Raw genomic sequence first — 19,374 nt, 5'->3', positions numbered from 1 at the left:
CTAACTTTGTTTCTTCTTGGAAACCACTTTTGGACTTTTTGCTTCAAGACTGAAGTTTTGATTTTGAGATTTGATGATTAGGACTGTATAAGAATATAGAAATAATGTATACCTTAGTTAAAAATGGAGTAAGAGGATAATGTACAGTAGTTTTATGTTTTTATCTGTACTGGACATGGTTGGAAGTAACTCTTCTTTCTATCTCTCTTTTTATTTCTGCATTTCAAGTTTGTTCTTTTTTCATTTCCTTTTTCTTCAATCTCTTTCTATCTTTACATGTTTTACTTGTACTTTGAAATGCCTGGAAGTTTCTTGAGCCTTGACTGGCATGTTTTCCACAGTGTAAGAAAGAGTCAACGAAGGCCACCAAGCTGTAGAAATTAAGATGGATCTTTCAGGAAATGGGAAGCCTGTCCTAATAAGCAGAATAAAAAGAAGTACAACTTACAGAGAAAAGAAAATGTATGGCAAACAAACTAAGGAAACAATAAGAATGTTTTTAGGTATGCTTAAAGCAAGACTTAGTCAGGGAAGTGATTGATCCATTAGGGAAAGGGATTTTGAGGGACGATTTGGAGATTACAAAGAAACTGAATGAAATTTGCACATTCTGCATCCACAGAATATATAGGATGTATTGACTTGAGATCCTTGAGAAGACTCCTTTTTGCGGGAGGGGGGGATTAAGCAAAATGCCCATTTATTCCTATTCTTTGCTTTCTTTTTTTTAACTAGTTAGTAATTTGTTACAGGAAAAGTCCTCATATCCCATGACTGCTAAATTTACTGAACAGCCTTTGATGAGGAACTTTAAACAAGTTAAAAACCAGACAGAACTGGAAAAAGTGCAAAAATTATCATGGGTCTGATGTACTTTTCTTACAAATAAGCATTGCAACATTGACTGAATAGCTTAGGGGAACAAATTGTGGGGAACACCATTAAAGTGAATAAAATCATGTGTAGTGTGGAGAAAATGGACAAGAAAAAGTTTTTTTCCCCTCTCTTAAAGCACTAAGTCTAAGAGTCATTCAACAGAATTGATTAGAAGGAGATTTAGAATAGACAAACGAAAGCCTGTCTTCACACAATGAATAAATCTGTAGAATTCATTACCACAACATGTGGTGATGGCTATTAATTTGGATGGATTCAAAAAGGAATTGGATAAATTCATGAGGGAAGGTCAGGTCTATAAAAGCCTCAGTGATTTCCCTTCCAGGATGGGAGAAGCATACCTTTAGTACCAGCTGTAGAGAGCCAGTTTGGTCTAGTGGTTAAGGTTCTGGGCTAGAAACCAGGAGACTGAGAGTTCTAGTCCTGCCTTAGCCATGAAAGCCGGCTGGGTGACCTTAGGCCAGTCACTTTCTCTCAGCCCAACTCGGTGCAATGTAGACTAGCCTCCTCATGGTGCACCCCAGGCAACGTGACTTGTCATGGCTAAATAGTCTACACATCTGGCTGCTGGACCTCACAAGGATTTCCCAGCAAGAAAAAGCAGCATGAACACCAAACTGCTATGCCATATGATTTTTTTAAAAAAGTACCAGTTGTAGAAGAGCAGTGGTGGGAAAGGGGCATGTGTCCTTCTTCTCTTTCTGAACCCCCCAGAGGAATCTGATTGGCCACTATGAGAAGCAAAATGCTGGACTAAGTTGAGCCTTGGCCTGATATCCATCAGAGTCCTTAATTTCTTAAATAGCAATATGGAACACTTATGAAAAAGGAAATATGAAGATCAGGGAAGATCGAATTCTAATTTTTTTTTACAAAACCCTGCACTGCAATTATCTCTATATTGGAAGTTTCTTCCACAAAGTGGGTACCATTCTAATAATGCCTATGTCTGCACTTTAGGCTGATGGATATTATTGGTCTCCAAGTCAACAAGATACTGTCACTGAAATATGAAGAGTCACTGGGTAAATCTGTAAGAAACAGGCAGTTCCTCAGCTAAACTGATCCCAAGCTGTTGAGGTTGTTAAACCATCAACATTTTGAAAATGATTCAGTAACTAATTGGCAGACAGGACAGAGCCTTCAGTACAGGTGGTACATATAATAATGCTACCTACACATGGCATTCTCTCCTATCTACAGTCTTTGAAGCACAGTCAAGGGGAGCCACCAAATGAACATGTTACAGTGTTAAAGTAACCTAGTCTGCCTGAATCCCACCCTCCTCCAGCTAATAGGAATTGGAGGGGGGGGGAGTATATTTTAATTTCTTAATACCATGACCTTACTTCATTTCTAAAGTTAGGGTAGAAAACAGTGATGGTCCAGTCATCTGTGACTGAGTCACATTGCATTCTCCTTAGTATTAATTCATGGAGCATATGCTTTATCACAGTGGAATAAAGTTTCGGCAATATATAACATAATTCTCATTCACTGTTCTTTTGATAGTTTATTTTGTTCTTTCTGTACCTCAAACATTTGTTTTAGCTAAATGAGAGCAGAGTGGCATGAAAAGTATTGTAGGTGATCTTGACGTTGTTGACTTTGAATTTCATACTCAGTGATCTTAAGAACTTAATGAAAAAATGGAGGATATTGTGATACCCCTTTAATGTAGCTGCCACTTTCAATTAGGCTCCCTTACCATATCCATTTGGTGTTTCTGCATTCAAGAATCTTTGTGGCCAGATCAATGACTGGCAAGCAGTGAATTTTCTAATCTGATAAAGGTTTCCCTCATTTAAATAGTCTGGTGAAAAGTATTTTGCTCTTATATATAATATTGTGAGGGCAATTGCAGGGCAGTTAAAAACAAAACTAAGATACCAAATCTAGAAAACCAGATGCTTAAATTTAAACTTTTTGTATTCCAAAAGATTTTAAGAACAGACTACAGTGGCATTATTGAAAATTTTAGGTGCCTGATTTCTTTATGGACCTACATTTAGCAATTTGAAGGGTCGTACCATAGTTTCTGATCCTGTGGGTGTTTTTAGGCCTAGCTTCTTATTCCTCATGCATTCATATGACTTATTAAAATTGTTAAATAAAGCAATGTCAGAATAAATAACTTTTTCTACATTGTCTGAAGAGGGATGTATCTAACCTAATTGTGGAATTGTTTGTTAACTTGCTTCTAGATAAAATGGAGATACTGTATGTTGATCTAGAGGGTTTTAGTTGTTGTTAGCAATAAACTAATCTAGGAATTTTAAAAATTGCTTTAAAAATAAGCTCAATTGTCCTAACAGTCAGGAACCACGCTGAGACAAGGAACAGGTCTCTAGTGTTTTATTACTGCTACATTAGACGGAAAATCCTAACAAACTGAAGAAGCGTGGGAAAAACCCAGACAGATAAACCACAAAAGTCAAGGCAGATCTGTTCTGTGTCTCTTTGAATGGCTGCTCAACTCCTCACTACTACGCATGCGTTTTCCCCCCTGGATAGGGGCCCCCTCCTGCTCACCCTCAGTACTCATGACATCAATAATATCATACATGCTAACATGGCTACTTAATGTGTTCAGTAATAACTAGTGACCAACATCACTTTTCCATTTCTTAACTTCCTTGTTTTTTTACTGAGGACCTCTTAAAGGAAAGTTTTAAAAATGGCACCATATTATGCTTTTAAAAAGGTAAAGGTAATGATTGCCCTTTAGTCGGGTCTAGTGACACACTAGGTGGCAGTGTTCATCTCCCTGTCCATGGCCAAAGAGCCAGCTTTGTTTAAGGACGCTTCTGTGTCATGTGGCCAGCTTGACAGTCATGGAACGCTGTTACCTTCCTGCCGAAGTGGTACCTATCTATCTACTCTCATTTGCATGCTTTCGAATTGCTACGTTGGCAACAGCTGGGGCGAGTGCGGGAGCTCACTCTGCCGCTTAGTGCTCAGGTCTCAAACGTCCGAACTTACAACCTTCCAGTCGACGAGCCTGGCATCTTAACCGCTGATCCACCACGTCCCCCTATATTATGCTTTAGTTTAGGAATATATAATTAGCCATTAAATTCTACCCATTGTCAACAACTGGAAAGAGAAATGCAGTTTTTGCAAGCCTAATTTTTAACATATTTTCCATAGTAAACATAGAGTTGTTAATTTTATCACATTGAGATTATTAGAATATGGATAATTCTAATTCACTCACTATCACTTTTACCTTCTATATTGTCTCAGACTAAACCACTTCTGGAATCTGTTTAAATTTGTGTATTACATTGATAAACATAGCTATAATAATAGAAATATTATTTTAAAAATTAAAATCCTTTATCACATTTAGTTTTTCTTCCTCTTACCTTTTCTTTATACCCCCTGCCTCTCTCTTTAATGTCTTGTCTGATGAAGTCTTCTGAAGAATTCAAAAGCTTGCACACCATTCTGTGATCTTTCAATTAATTCTAATAAAAGTATTGCTTTAGGAGGTGTTTTGGATTTTTTCCCCGTATCCATAAACATGGCCGGCTCTGAGTTTTGTTCTGATGGTGTATCTTGAAATGAAGTGCTCATTTACACATGCATGTTGATCAACCTAACCTTTTGCTGTAAATATATGAAAGAGATCTATTTAAAAAGTATTTTTTAAAGTTGGTACTGGGAATGCCAATGCTCCGTCAGTGACCAATAATCTCTGATAGCTCATACACACATGCATGTCTATGCTGGTTAATGACCGCAATAAAGTCTTTCATATAGTTTCACATGCAAGTTGTCCCTTAATGCTTTTTACTTGGTGTTTTGCATTTATGATCCTCCACACAAAACATGACTGGTAAACTTGAAACTTATTGCCTCTTCTCCTGTTTCTTATAGATGGAACTTCTGGTTCTTCCTATATAGAGATGTAAATGTTCAGCTTCAATTGGATTGTCAACTTCTTAGCACTTTTTGTTTGTTTTAGCAGATTCACTTTTTGCAACAGTTCCCACAGGCATCCTAGGAAACACTTTGTTTCTTGCTGCTGTTCTAAATACAGAGGCCAGATATACATGAGTTGCCCACTGGTTGGTCTGTAGAAATGTAAGGTTAGCAGTTCAAATACTGTTATTCTCGTATAAAAAGTTTCCTTTTGGAGTACCATTACTAAATTTTACTAATAAGTTTAACTTTTTCAGCAATTATGTTCTAGTTTCAACCTCCTTCCTAGTTGCTGATCTTCTAGTCTTTGAAAATACAGTATCATCTTAGTTTCTGTCTCCAAGTTCAGAGAAGCCTTAGGAAATGATTCCCTGCATTTTCCATGTTAGCCTGCCTGGATCTCAAAAATACAAAGAGAAGATATATTTTTGCTCACATTGTATGCTTGTGTGAAACGATGTAATAATACTGTATGTTGAAAAGTGTTCGTTTGACAATCTGCCTGCTCCAGTTAAGTTGGAATAACAGGGTATTTCTATTCAGTTATACCTGTAAAAGTGGAGTAATTGCATCTCTTCCACAAGACTCAGTAGGAGGGGTGTCTCTGAAAGCCTTCTTTAGCCTCTCTATGATGCCTGTATTTGTCTGGACAACCACTTATTATTGCATACTTGACCACATCAGCTCCTCTTCCTATTTTGTTGCCACTTTAATTTCCTGCAGGGTTGTAGATTTAATCAGTAGCTAATGCCTTGTGTTGATTGACTCAATTTTCTGATTAGCTTTGTATCACCTCCTTGGTCTTGTTGTATACCATGCTGAAATATCAATTCTTGCTAATAATTTCCTATAACTGCCAGGTAAAAGATGGGAAATGCAGCAGTCTCAAACTGAAAAGTGTTGTGGGCATGAGGGGCACATTTATACACTAACCATTATGTCACAATTTTCTCTGTTGTGAACCTATAGGTAAAATTGTTTTCTCTAAGCATCCATTGTAGTTTGGCCATTTGGTGCTCTCATGACGTACAGTTAAAGTAAACTTTGCCCCCAGTTTTGAGCTGAGCAAGCCTCATCTTCCTCTTCCCCCCCCCAAATATTATTCTTTATTTTAGAAGATTACAAAATATAAACAGAGTATCAGGATATACCACAGTAACAAAATTCAACTAAATAATCAAAGGGAAAAAAGAGCGAAGAAAAAGAAAAAAGGATCCCTCACCAACCCCCTTCATGACCATAACCAAATTTAACAAATTACCATACTAAAGGGTTAGATTTGAACTGAAGATCTAACATATATGTTAAACTTACAGATAGTTACTGGTTTACAAAAACTACCATATAATACTTTATTATAATCAGATACAAAAAAATTAGAAACCTAATGATACCATTGTATTATTGTAAAATATCATAAAAATCTATGCCAAAGAAAAACATAATGCTTCATCTTTTGATTAGTAGACAATACTGCCTTTTCCAGGATGGATAAGTTACACAGTTCCAAAAGCCAGTCCTTAATTTCTGATCACTTTTCCAATTTCTAGTATAAAACTTTTCCCCCCCTACCCCATGCCCGGTATAACCATAATTCCTCATGGACAGCCAGATTCCAGAACTCTGATATATAATTCAACATCACATTAGCATCTTTAACATTTAGGGATTTCCCATAAATCTACTTATGTACATTAAAATTCTATTCCAGAAAAGTGCCAAAACTTTACAAGACCATATCACATGTATCAATGAGCCTCAAATTTTTTTGCATCTCCAACAGAGAAAATTTGATGTCAATCCATTTGAGTACATTCTTTGGGGAGTCCAATAATACAATTTTTGATGAATCAATTTAAGATTAAAGCCTGTTGATACCATATTAGCATTTTTAAAGATTTTGTTGTTTGTTCATTTAGTCGCTTCCGACTCTTCGTGACTTCATGGACCAGCCCACGCCAGAGCTTCCTGTCGGTCATCAACACCCCCAGCTCTCCCAGGGACAAGTCCGTCACCTCTAGAATATCATCCATCCACCTTGCCCTTGGTCGGCCCCTCTTCCTTTTGCCTTCCACTCTCCCTAGCATCAACATCTTCTCCAAGCTGTTCTGTCTTCTCATTATGTGGCCAAAGTATTTCAGTTTGGCCTTTAATATCGTTCCCTCAAGTGAGCAGTCTGGCTTAATTTCCTGGAGGATGGACTGGTTTGATCTTCTTGCAGTCCAAGGCACTCTCAGAATTTTCCTCCAACACCACAGTTCAAAAGCATCTATCTTCCTTCTCTCAGCCTTCCTTATGGTCCAGCTCTCGCAGCCATACATTACTACTGGGAATACCATTGCTTTAACTATGCGGACCAGTGTGATGTCTCTGCTCTTAACTATTTTATTGAGATTTGTCATTGCTCTTCTCCCAAGGATTTTTAAAGATATGTAGCCATTAATGGGGCATTATCAAAGATTGGCCTGATTTTAATCTTGGAGAAATATATGTTTTAAAGAACATAACGATTTTTAATAATAAATACAGAGGCAGAGTTTATACAGATCATTATTTTGTTTCCTGTTACATATGCGGAATCTTGGAGAATCTTAGAATAATCTTGTATTGCTTTATCTGTGTTACTTATTACATCCTAAGGCCTAATAAGCTGTATTTGTATGTTTTGAATTGTAAAGGGAACATTCATGAAATTTAACAGCTATTCATTACTTAGAAGCTACCTACAAGATTATGGATTCTTTCCTTGAAGACATGAAGACCATGCTGAATACAATTTTGAAACATTTTTATTAAAATAAATTTTTTTGAGAAGAGTGATACAGTTGGACAAACCTGTTTCTCAAATTACACAGGATGTATAGAAAATGTAAATTCAGACATGTAATACTGAAAATTATACAATCTGGTGCACAGACAGAGGCTATTGGCCATCCAGTCCATGCAAATGCATATATTTTATTAAATATGTAGAAATGAGTTGTGAACTTTGCAATACACTTTGTAATGTATCAGTTATTGACAATTTCCAATACAGAGGGTTCATTGCTGATCTTTCTCAGAATTACTTGTTTTTCCTCAGCAGGGATGTTTTTCTCTAAAATCAAGCTAGTAACTGGAATGGTATTTTTCTGAGGAAATAAATGTCCTTGTTTATTTTTACTGAAATGGTGATATAATTATGTCTTAACTTCCTGAGTTGGTAAGAAGAAAGCTAGCATGCTGTAGCCATTTAGATTTAGAAATCTTGGCATATCATTAATACCTTCTGCCAACATTTCACAGAGGAAAATAGCAGTATCTTTGTGACATATCAAGGGTCAGCTGATGAGGAAGAAGATTCTGTCCTGTGTCCTCTTGTGATTTGTTTATTATTTAAAGTATTTCTGTGTCACCATCCAGGGCAATGCTCTCCCAAAGTAGCTTACTGAAGTCAGTTAGCTAATATGGAGCTGGATAACAAAAACATGTTTACAACTAGTCCATAGTACAGTCTACTTACAATGGTGAGGCTAGCCCCCAGTGTCTGTTCTTTTACTGTCTACTTCAATTTCCAGCCCTTGTGCCTTCCGTAGACCAGTGGTTCTCAAACGGTTTGGCCTCAGGACCCCTTTGCATTTTTAAAAAAAATTGAGGACCCCAAAGAGCTTTTATTTATATGGGTTTTCTATTGATATTTACCATATTAGAAATTAAAACTGAGAAATTTTAAAATATGTATTTATTTGACTGCATGGATCCCCTGAGGCATCTTGAGGACACCCTGGGGTCTCCAGACCAGACTTTTGAGAAATGCTGCCCTAGACTGCTGCCTCTATCTTAGTCTGCAGCTTATATTTATTCATGTTCATTCATGGAGAGACATGGTATGAGATCTGCCTTGCAATGAATCTAACCTAAGAGTTTCATTTGTAAAACGTTTAACATTTTCCTAAATTAAAGCAAATGCTCAATAATGCAATCTGGATTTCTCATTTGTATTAGACTTTTTTCCTATTATCATTTATACAGTACAAAATTTGGCCAAATATTCACCTGCCACCTCTCAGCAATTTTTAAGGTGGCTATTTATTAAAAACAGTGAGAAGATTCTTCATCTTCCTCTCTCTTTTTAATACTTTTTCAAAAACGTAACTAACAAATTCTGAAAGAAGTACATAATATACTGTACATAATGGTTACTGATTTCTTGCAGCATGGCATAGAGGCTATTTTGGCCTTTGTTTTGTGAATCATCCTTTATTTTATTATTGCTGTTAGCTCCATTTCATGAATTTAAGTGACAGAATTCTGTACAGCTGTTGTTTAAAGTATAGCTGAGGGCTGGTGCACAGATTTATTTGCGACAATTTTTGTAAGCCTTGATTTAATGTGAGAATGCTGAACTGGATATCTGAATATTGTGGTATGCTCTCTCACACACAAACACACACATATATTTATACGAATTATAATTTAATACTTCAAAAGTATTAAAGTTGAATTCAGCCTAGGAGGAAAAAGATGGATGGATGGATGGAGAAATAGAAAAGTCTATCTCATTCTCCTAAAACATATAGAGAGCTTTTAATTCATACACATTAACATTTTATGTTCTGAATGTACCCTGTGTCTCATGAGACAGTGTGACTGATGAGCAGCCCCTACAGATTACAGAATCTTCTTAGATGGTAGAGATCCGCTTTGTTCTCTGAAACAAAGAGGCCAGTTACACTTTTTTTTAGTTTTGATTGAAACTTTGCCATAATAACAATACTGTAATATTCCTTGCTCTAGCATGTTATGGGGTGTGTTTCACCTTTATCTCCAAGGCCCAAACCTTATTTCAAACATTCTTTCTGCCATTCCCCCATCCCCACTTTTTAAAGAATAATTTTGCTAGCATCTCTAGTGTTCATCCTATAGGCAGGCATAGTTCAAACATGACAATTAATATTTTGGTGCCTAATCATATAGGCACAAATCTAAACCTAATGTTCTCTTTCTCTTCTTTCCTCTGTGATTTTTTATTGAAGTGAGTCAATATCAAAGTGGCTATGATCTTGAGTTTTTAATACATCCTAATATTATAGATCTTCCTTTTAGATTTAGCCTCTAAGATCTTTGGAATAGACAGCATAACATTCCCAAATAAAGAAAGGAGCCACAGTTTGCCCTTTGCATTAACAATAAAGATGTTGAACAGGAAATGGATTCTTTGGGTCTTCTACATCTGTCTTTGTGGGAGTAGAAAAGGTGAAGCAGGAGTCCGTGGTTCTATAGTTGAGTCTTATTGGACATAATATGGAGTATTATTTTTATTTATTTTTATCCCATCTTTATTATTTTTATAAATAACTCAAGGCAGCAAACATCCCTAATACTCCTTCCTCCTATTTTCCCCACAACAACCCTGTGAGGTGAGTTGGGCTGAGGGAGAGTGACTGGCCCAAGGTCACGCAGCTGGCTTTCATGCCTAAGGTGGGACTAGAACTCTCAGGCTCCTGGTTTCTAACCTGTTGCCTTAACCACTAGACCAAACTGGCTATTCCCCTTTTTCTCCTCCTCCTATTGTAGATTTGATCAAACTTTAGTGCCCTTTTTTTTCAAAAACCAAATACTTTTATTGATCCATTTTCAGACAGACATAAAATAAAGTAAAAATAAACAGTTTACCATACACAAAAACAAAAGGAAAGAAGAACTTTACACAAATTACATAAAAAGAACACTCAAACAAAAAACTTGTAATTACAACTATATCCCAAGCTCACCTGATTTTGTAAATCTTTAAAAAGGAAAATTAAACTTTTAATGTTGACCAAGCTTGTTCAAAAATTTTTCCCAAAGGGAGAGATAATGTGTCATTTTCTGATTAACTGAATTTATAATTTTCCCCAAACTTGCTAAATCACACATCTCCAAAATCCAATCCTTTATCTCTGGAGTTACAGGTTTTTTTCCATCTCCTAAGGATTATTCTTTTTGCTATTGTTAAAGCACAAAAAACCATCTTTGTTCTGAACATGTTAAATTCCAAGTCATCAGTATATAATTCAGTAAAATATACATATTTTTAAAAACCAGAGTTTTCTCCAAGGTACTTGTAACCAGGTTATCAAATGATGTACTAATTAATTTATTTGCATAGAAATGTAAAACACTTCTTTTGTCTTGAAGGAAGACATCCCTGAATTTACGATAGCCTTCTCCAAAAAGGATGGCTAAACAGAAAAATCTCACCTCTCTCCACTGTTACATTCTTAGTAGATCTAAGAGTATTCTCCTGTTTTAAAGGGAAAATATACATATAGCTTTTCTTTAAGGTAAATAGGGTCAAATTCATGTAGCACATCTTGTCCTTTAACATATTTTTATTGATTTTTTTAATAAATCAAATTTGATTAATGTGGGCAGTTTTTGTGTATTAATTATCAATATATGGATATCGAGCAGACAAAGAGGCTGGATGAATAGTTTTGTTGTACATAGGCTTTGTTGTGGTTTTTGCTTCAAGTCACTCTTGACTCCTGGTGATTACCTACCTAGATTAGTCCCTGCAGTTTTCTTGGCAAGATTTTTTGGAAGTGGTTTGCCGTTGTGGCTTTCTTTGTAGGGTTGAGAGAGAGAGACTGGCCCAAGATCACCCAGTTGGCTTTGTGCCTAAGGCAGGACTAGAACTCACAGCCTCCCAGTTTCTAATCTGATGCCTTAACCACTACACCACACTGGCTTTTGTAGGCTTACTTAGTGATTGCCAATATATAGAAGTTATTGTGTAATCTACTTCATGGAGGATAGAGAACAAAGCTCTGGCTATTGAAGGAAGTGTCTTATGGAAGTGCAAGTTATTAAGAATGACCATTTATTTCAGGGATTCATAAAAGATATTGAGGTAAGTGCCTCTTTGGAGCTCAGAATAATCTCCCTGCTTTGTCTTGCTTTCTTCTGAAGATAACCTGGTGCTTTTCCCTTTTTCTTAGTGGTGTGACAAGAATCGTAGAGATTTCTGGGGAAGGAGGCCCACTGGGGATACATGTGGTACCATACTTTTCATCCTTAAGTGGAAGGTAAGGGATTTCCATTATGGAGAAGCATCCCAGTGGAAAAAGTCATCAGAATTTCTTCTTTTCAGATATCAGTACCCGTACACACTTAATACAAGCTACATATTGAAAATCTAAGTCACAGTTGAGAATATTTCATTTATTTATACCCAGTCTTCCTATTCTAATATTTTTCAGAATAGGAAGACTGGGTGTAAATAAATGAAATATTCTCAACCAATATATAAGGCTCCAATATATAGACCTAAAAGCATGAGTTAAAATTAATTCTAAAATTAATGTTAAAATCAATTCACAATTAAAAGCCTGACAAAAGAGATGTGCCTTTAATAATTTTCTTAATGCCGGCAGAGTAGGAACTAAACGCAAAAGGAGTAAGATGTGACCCTTAGATAGTCAGGTGCTAAACCAGCTGGGTTTTCAAGGTCAATACCAATATCATAAGCAATTGGTAGACAGTGCAGGTCTTTTGTATGGGCATCATATAATCCCTGTATCTTGTATCATATGACAGCTAACCATTTGGTATAGGCTGGATACTACTATCTGCATCAACAACTTTACTATTTGGGCCTCTTACAGAAGCCCTGCATGTCAGAAAGTTCTGTTGAAGGTTAACTGGACTGATGAACTCAAAAATTCTGGAACTGGAAGGGGAAATCAGCAGGAATGTTGCATGCATGTGGAAGTAATTTAGGCATACACAAAGGAGAGCTTTGGCTTCTGGCCATTTGCTCGTCCCTTCCGGTTTCTATTAGTAGCCAAGTCCTCTATATCTTTTTCTGAATATTTTCAAATGTATTTTTCCATGTTTTACAGGTGAGGGAGGGAAGCATAGTTTTAAATTAAAGCTTTCATTTAATAGAAGAAGCTTCTGAGAGAAAAAGGGAAGTTTTACAAGCAATTTAAAGTAGCATCACAGCCTTTCAGCATCACAGACATTAAAGCAAATATTTCTTTGTAAATATTGCAAAAAAGCTCCTCTAGCAATTAAGAGGTCTGTATTGGCAACTAACAACAACAACAACAATTGGCACATACTGTACTCAGATGCATTACTGAATAGACTGCCATTCAGAATAGCAGTACTGCCTATGGGTAAGGATCCCTAATTTCTTCATTTTAAAAAAAATACACTTTTACTAATATGACGTGATATGCTCTTCTTGTCACACCATGGATGGGAAAATTCCATTTGGAGTAAGCAATCTTGGAGATTGCCAGGCTCCAGCAATGCAGGACTTTAAAGATGATCACTAGGGCCTTGAATTGCACCTGGAAACAGATCAGCAATGTGGCTCCTACCATATCATTACTGGGTTGTGCCTATTAACATGTGGACCCCTGCATTTTTCACTTGCTGCAGTTTTGAGATGTAGTGTACATTACTGTAGCCCATCCATGAGGTGATGAGTGTTTGAGTGACTATAGTCAGTCAACAAACACACTCCTCACCACAGCATGTATCTGTTCCAGCAGAAACTGAATCCAGGGACACCTCCTGATTACACACCGGTTTTTTCTTAGAGAGCATAGCTCTGTCCAGAGCTGATGTTGGTATTGTCCCAACAGCCAACAGCCTGAATTGACAGCCACTCCATCTTGCTAGGGCTGAATCTCAACCTGCTTCTCCCCATCCAGATCTGTACAACTTAGGATAATGGGTCAGAACTTTCACCACAACTCCTATATAGCCTAGGGTGGAGATATGTCACTGAATATTACTAGCGTGTATTATTGATATCCATCAGATAGTCCCTCCCAACAACTTCATGTACAGTAGTTATTAAATAGGATGGTGGAGATGGTTGAGTCCTGAGGCACTCCATAGCAGAGTGCCAGAGGATTCGACATCTCCATCTTGACACACACTGATTAAAACTGCCCACTCAGGAAGGGAGAAGTAATCTAAGCAATCTTGGTCCCACATCCCAACTAAAACCCCAATTGAAATAGGCCCAGATACAATGTCATTCCATTCATTCATTCATTCATTCATTCATTCATTCATTCATTCATTCATTCATTCATATATATATATTTGGAGTTGTGAGGCCATTACTATCTCAGTCACCTTAGCTAGAAATGGTACTTTTGAGACTGACCAATAACTTCCAGGCTGTCAAGCAAATGAAATGTTTCCTAAGTAATGTTCTTGTCAGCATATTTTCAGGCAGGAAGGGAATTCCCCTCCTGCAAGGAAGTATTAATCATCCCCCTTAAGCATGGGTTCAGTAATCAGTCAGGAGGGAGAAACGTGAAGCAAGCAGAAAGTAGCTCACACTTCTTCAGATCTTCAAAATCAACAAACTGAAAAGTATCCAAACAGGATGAACATGTGTTACATCATAATATTCTGCACCAACACTGGCATTGTAATATTCTGCCCCAGCACTGGCATCTAAGGCAAGGTGGATTCTTGTAACTTCTCCCCAGCATCTGTATGTAGAGATGCTGCACAGAGTAGGAAGAAATTCATACCAGTTTACTTTGTGCAGATGCAGTGAAGGCAGAGGATTAAGCATGCACTCTAGGACCTGAAGGAGGAAAGGGGAATCTGTAAAAGTGACCTGTCTTTTCTTGAAGCAGCAGAAGCAAATTTTGAATCACAACTTAATAAAGATGATTTAAACTTAACTTAAATATATATTTACATTTCCTCCAGGATTCTAGGACTCTTCATCCGTGGTATTGAGGAGAATAGCCGGTCTAAGCGGGATGGACTTTTCTATGAAAATGAATGCATTGTGAAAATAAACAACATTGAACTTGCAGATAAAACCTTTGCACAGTGAGTTTTTCTTCTTTTTAAAAAAATTCTGTGGTGTTCAATGCAGATCAGTCCAAAGTTTCAAAAGTTAAATAATTTGACAAAATAACTTAAATATTGCTTTTTCCCCTTTATAGTATACAACACTAACATTTTTGTAGTACAAGCATCTTGGAATGAAAGTATTTTATCTCCTGTTGCTATATACTCAAATCTGTTTTCTTGATCTGAACATTTTGCTAGTCATTTGTAATATTTCCTTAGTAATCAATCTAAAAACTTCAAAGCCTGTTCTTAATAAAGAATCATAAATGTCATTAATCTGCCTTTTTTAAAAACAAAAATAACTAAATTAACCAACTCTTCATTAGTTTTGTTTCATGAAAATTAGATACTTGTTTTTAAGGCAGCTTTCCATTTTCTGTTCAAACAATATCTTCATTACTAGCATTTCTTTTAAAACAAGGCTGTTTATTATTTCTAAAGTACAGAGGGTGTCTGTTCATTTTTCATACAAAGCTATCTTAGTAGGAATTTTAGACATTCATCTTCTCCAGGGTGTCCTGTCTTCTCATTATGTGGCCAAAGTATTTCAGTTTTGCCTTTAATATCATTCCCTCAAGTGAACAGTCTGGCTGTATTTCCTGGAGGATGGACTGGTTTGATCTTCTTGCAGTCCAAGGCACTCTCAGAATTCTCCTCCAACACCACAGTTCAAAAGCATCGGTCTTCCTTCTCTCAGCCTTCCTTATGGTCCAGCTCTCGCAGCCATATGTTACTACGGGGAACACCATTGCTTTAACTATGCGGACCTTTGTTGTCAGTGTGATGTCTCTGCTCTTAACTATTTTATCGAGATTTGTCATTGCTCTTCTCCCAAGGATTAAGCGTCTTCTGATTTCCTGACTGCAGTCAGCATCTGCAGTAATCTTCGTACCTAGAAATACAAAGTCTTTCACTGCTTCTACATTTTCTCCCTCTATTTGCCAGTTATCAATCAAGCTGGTTGCCATCATCTTGGGTTTTTTGAGGTTTAGCTGCAAGCCAGCTTTTGCACTTTCTTCTTTCACCTTCATCATAAGGCTCCTCAGTTCCTCTTCGCTTTCAGCCATCAGAGTGGTATCATCTGCATATCTGAGATTGTTAATGTTTCTTCCAGCGATTTTAACTCCAGCCTTGGATTCCTCAAGCCCAGCATGTCGCATGATGTGTTCTGCATACAAGTTGTATAGGTAGGGTGAGAGTATACAGCCCTGCCGTACTCCTTTCCCAATCTTAAACCAGTCCGTTGTTCCGTGGTCTGTTCTTACTGTTGCTGCTTGGTCGTTATACAGATTCTTCAGGAGGCAGACAAGATGACTTGGTATCCCCATACCACTAAGAACTTGCCACAATTTGTTATGGTCCACACAGTCAAAGGCTTTAGAATAGTCAATAAAACAGAAATAGATGTTTTTCTGAAACTCCCTGGCCTTTTCCATTATCCATCGGATATTGGCAATGTGGTCCCTAGTTCCTCTGCCTTTTCTAAAGCCAGCTTGTACATCTGGCAATTCTCGCTCCATGAATTGCTGAAGTCTACCTTGCAGGATCTTGAGCATTACCTTACTGGCATGTGAAATGAGTGCCACTGTTCGATAGTTTGAACATTCTTTAGTGTTTCCCTTTTTTGGTATGGGGATATAAGTTGATTTTTTCCAGTCTGATGGCCATTCTTGTGTTTTCCAGATTTGCTGGCATATAGCATGCATTACCTTGACCGCATCATCTTGCAAGATTTTGAACAGTTCAGCTGGGATGCTGTCGTCTCCCGCTGCATTGTTATTAGCAGTGCTTCTTAAGGCCCATTCAACCTCACTCTTCAGGATGTTTGGCTCTAGCTCACTGACCAATATTGTTATCCTTCCTATACAGGACTTCTGTATATTCTTGCCACCTCTTCTTGATCTCTTCTTCTTCTGTTAGGTCCTTGCCATCTTTGTTTTTGATCATACCCATTTTTGCCTGGAATTTACCTCCAATGTTTCTAATTTTCTGGAAGAGGTCTCTTGTCCTTCCTATTCTATTGTCTTCTTCCACTTCCGCACATTGCTTGTTTAAAAATAATTCCTTATCTCTTCTGGCTAACCTCTGGAATTTTGTAATTGGGCACATCTCCCCCTATCACTGTTGCCTTTTGCTTTCCTTCTTTCTTGGGCTACTTCTAGTGTCTCAGCAGACAGCCATTTTGCCTTCTTGGTTTTCTCTTTCTTTGGGATGTATTTTGTTGCCGTCTCCTGAACAATGTTGCGAACTTCTGTCCAGAGTTCTTCCGAGACCCTATCTACTAAGTCCAATCCCTTAAATCTATTCTTCACCTCCACTGCATATTCCTTAGGAATATTAGTGAGCTCATATCTAGCTGATCTGTGGGTCTTCCCTAATCTCTTTAGTCTGATCCTAAATTGTGCAAGAAGAAGTTCGTGACCGGAACTACAGTCAGGTCCAGGTCTTGTTGTTACCGACTGTATAGATGTCCGCCACCTTTGGCTGCAAAGGATGTAGTCAATCTGATTTCGGTGTTGTCCATCTGGTGAAGTCCATGTATAAAGCCATCTCTTAAGTTGTTGGAAGAGAGTGTTTGTTATGCAGAGTGAGTTGTCTTGGCAAAATTCTATCAGCCTATGTCCTGCTTCGTTTTGTTCTCCCAGGCCATGCTTACCTGTAATTCCAGGTGTCATTTGACTACCCACCTTAGCATTCCAGTCTTCCGTGATGAAAATAACATCTCTTTTAGGCATGTCGTCCAGTAGGTGCTGCAGATCCTCATAGAACTGCTCTACTTCAGCTTCTTCAGCATCTGTGGTTGGGGTGTATATTTGGATCACCGTGATGTTAGATGGCTTGCCCTGAATTCGAATTGAGATCATTCTATCGTTTTTTGGATTGTATCCAAGCACTGCTTTCGCCACTTTACTATTAATTATGAAGGCTACGCCATTTCTTCTGTGGTCCTCTTGTCCACAGTAGTAGATCTGGTGGTCATTTGATGTGAAGTGGCCCATTCCAGTCCATTTCAGTTCACTGACGCCCAGAATGTCTATCTTTAATCTTGACATCTCACCAATAACCACATCCAATTTGCCCTGGCTCATAGATCTTACATTCCAGGTTCCAATGGTGTGTTGATCCTTAGAACATCGGATTTGCCGTTCACCACCAGCACCATCGGCCGCTAGCCGTCCTTTCGGCTTTGAGCTAGCTGCGTCATCACGTCTGGGGCTAGTTGAACTCATCCTCTGTTCCTCCCCAGTAGCATTTTGACCATTTTCCGACCTGGGGGTCTCATCTTCCGATGGTATACCGACATATCTCTGGTTGTACTGATCCATTTAGTTTTCATGGCAAGAATACTGGGGTGGGTTGCCATGACCTTCCCCAGGGATTGCATTTAGTCTGACCTCTCTGTCATGACCTTCCCGTCTTGGGTGTCCCTTCACAGTTTAGCTCATGGCATCATTGAGGTGCTCAAGCTCCAGCACCACGACAAGGTAACGATCCTTTGCTGAAGACTTATATGATTACAGTAATAAAAATTAACACAAACTGAACTGAAAAAGAGAGAAGAAAATAAAAAGAATAAAAAGTGCAAGAAAAAAGAAGAAACAAAAAGAATATAATAATAGAATATATAAACAAGTGACTTCCAACCTTCATCACAACTAGTATAGACAAATTTAGCAACTCTTCACCCCAAATAAGGTTACAAACGGATATCAATTCATCCCATATCCTCTCCCTTATCTATATGCAAATCCGTAAAAACATCAACTTTTCAATCCTGTTGTCAGCAAAATGTCCATAAAGGGTTACCAGAACTTTGCAAAAAAAAAAAAAAAAGAATCAGCAGCAGCAGCAGCTTTATTTTAATCTAGATAAATAAGCCAACTTTATATTCCTTCCTTTTACTTCTAACAGGCTTAATCTTTAATTCAATCAAATATTGTTGTAGAATTTGATTTCTCTTCAATTCTTCTTTATCCTATCGCATAGACTTCCTCAGAGATTTAACAAGACTTTTTTGTACATCCAGTAAGAAAAGATTTTCCGGATCATTCTCTTGTTTTTCATTTGTATTTCCCTTTTAATTTTTAAAACTTCAGAGAGTTTCTTTGGATATCCAGTAAGGCGTCCTTTCTCAGATCGTCCTCTTGGCCTGTTATTTGTATTTCTACTTTCGGCACATTTTCTATCTTGTCAAACAAAATTTGTTCCACATCTGTCATTCCCTCATTAACATCTTTTGGACATAGTGTATTCCTAGAGTCAAACGTCATTACTGAGACTATTGATATTGTAGCTACTAATTTCTGGCTCTCTTCTTCAAAGATCTCCTTTAATATTTCCAGTGTTGTGATGTTTTGTGTCATTTTGTCAGTCCCAATAGTAACTGACACCAAAAGCAGGCTTTATAGTTTTTTTCCCCTGCTACTTAGAATCTTTAGTCCTCTCTAGTGTCCAGTTTCTAAAATCATAAAGTCACTTACCTTTGTTATTACTTACAATAGCCAGGATAGCCAAAATAATTCTGGTTCCCATGAGAAACTATTTTTTATAATTAATTCCAAAATCTTATAGTAAAAATCAATATTTCAAATTTATCTGGGCCCTTAATCAGTTGTAACTTTCTTAGATCAAACTTTTATTTAGCTTTTTGCTGTTTATTTCAAATTCTTAAAGTTCTTAAGATTATAA

General features: G+C 37.3%; 1 protein-coding gene across 1 annotated transcript in view; it reads left to right on the top strand.

Moving 5' to 3' along the window:
- Positions 1–19,374, top strand: part of PARD3B (par-3 family cell polarity regulator beta) — a 569,932-nt gene that overhangs the window by 171,921 nt on the left and 378,637 nt on the right. Inside the window, exons 6-7 of the mRNA XM_063317964.1 lie at positions 11,787–11,873; positions 14,536–14,661. Of these exons, the coding sequence (XP_063174034.1) occupies positions 11,787–11,873; positions 14,536–14,661 (213 nt within the window). The remainder of the gene's footprint in view (positions 1–11,786; positions 11,874–14,535; positions 14,662–19,374) is intronic.

This window comes from Candoia aspera, chromosome 1, assembly GCF_035149785.1.
Source record: "Candoia aspera isolate rCanAsp1 chromosome 1, rCanAsp1.hap2, whole genome shotgun sequence".
Lineage (NCBI taxonomy): Eukaryota > Metazoa > Chordata > Lepidosauria > Squamata > Boidae > Candoia > Candoia aspera.
This window is presented reverse-complemented; position numbering and strand designations above follow the sequence as displayed.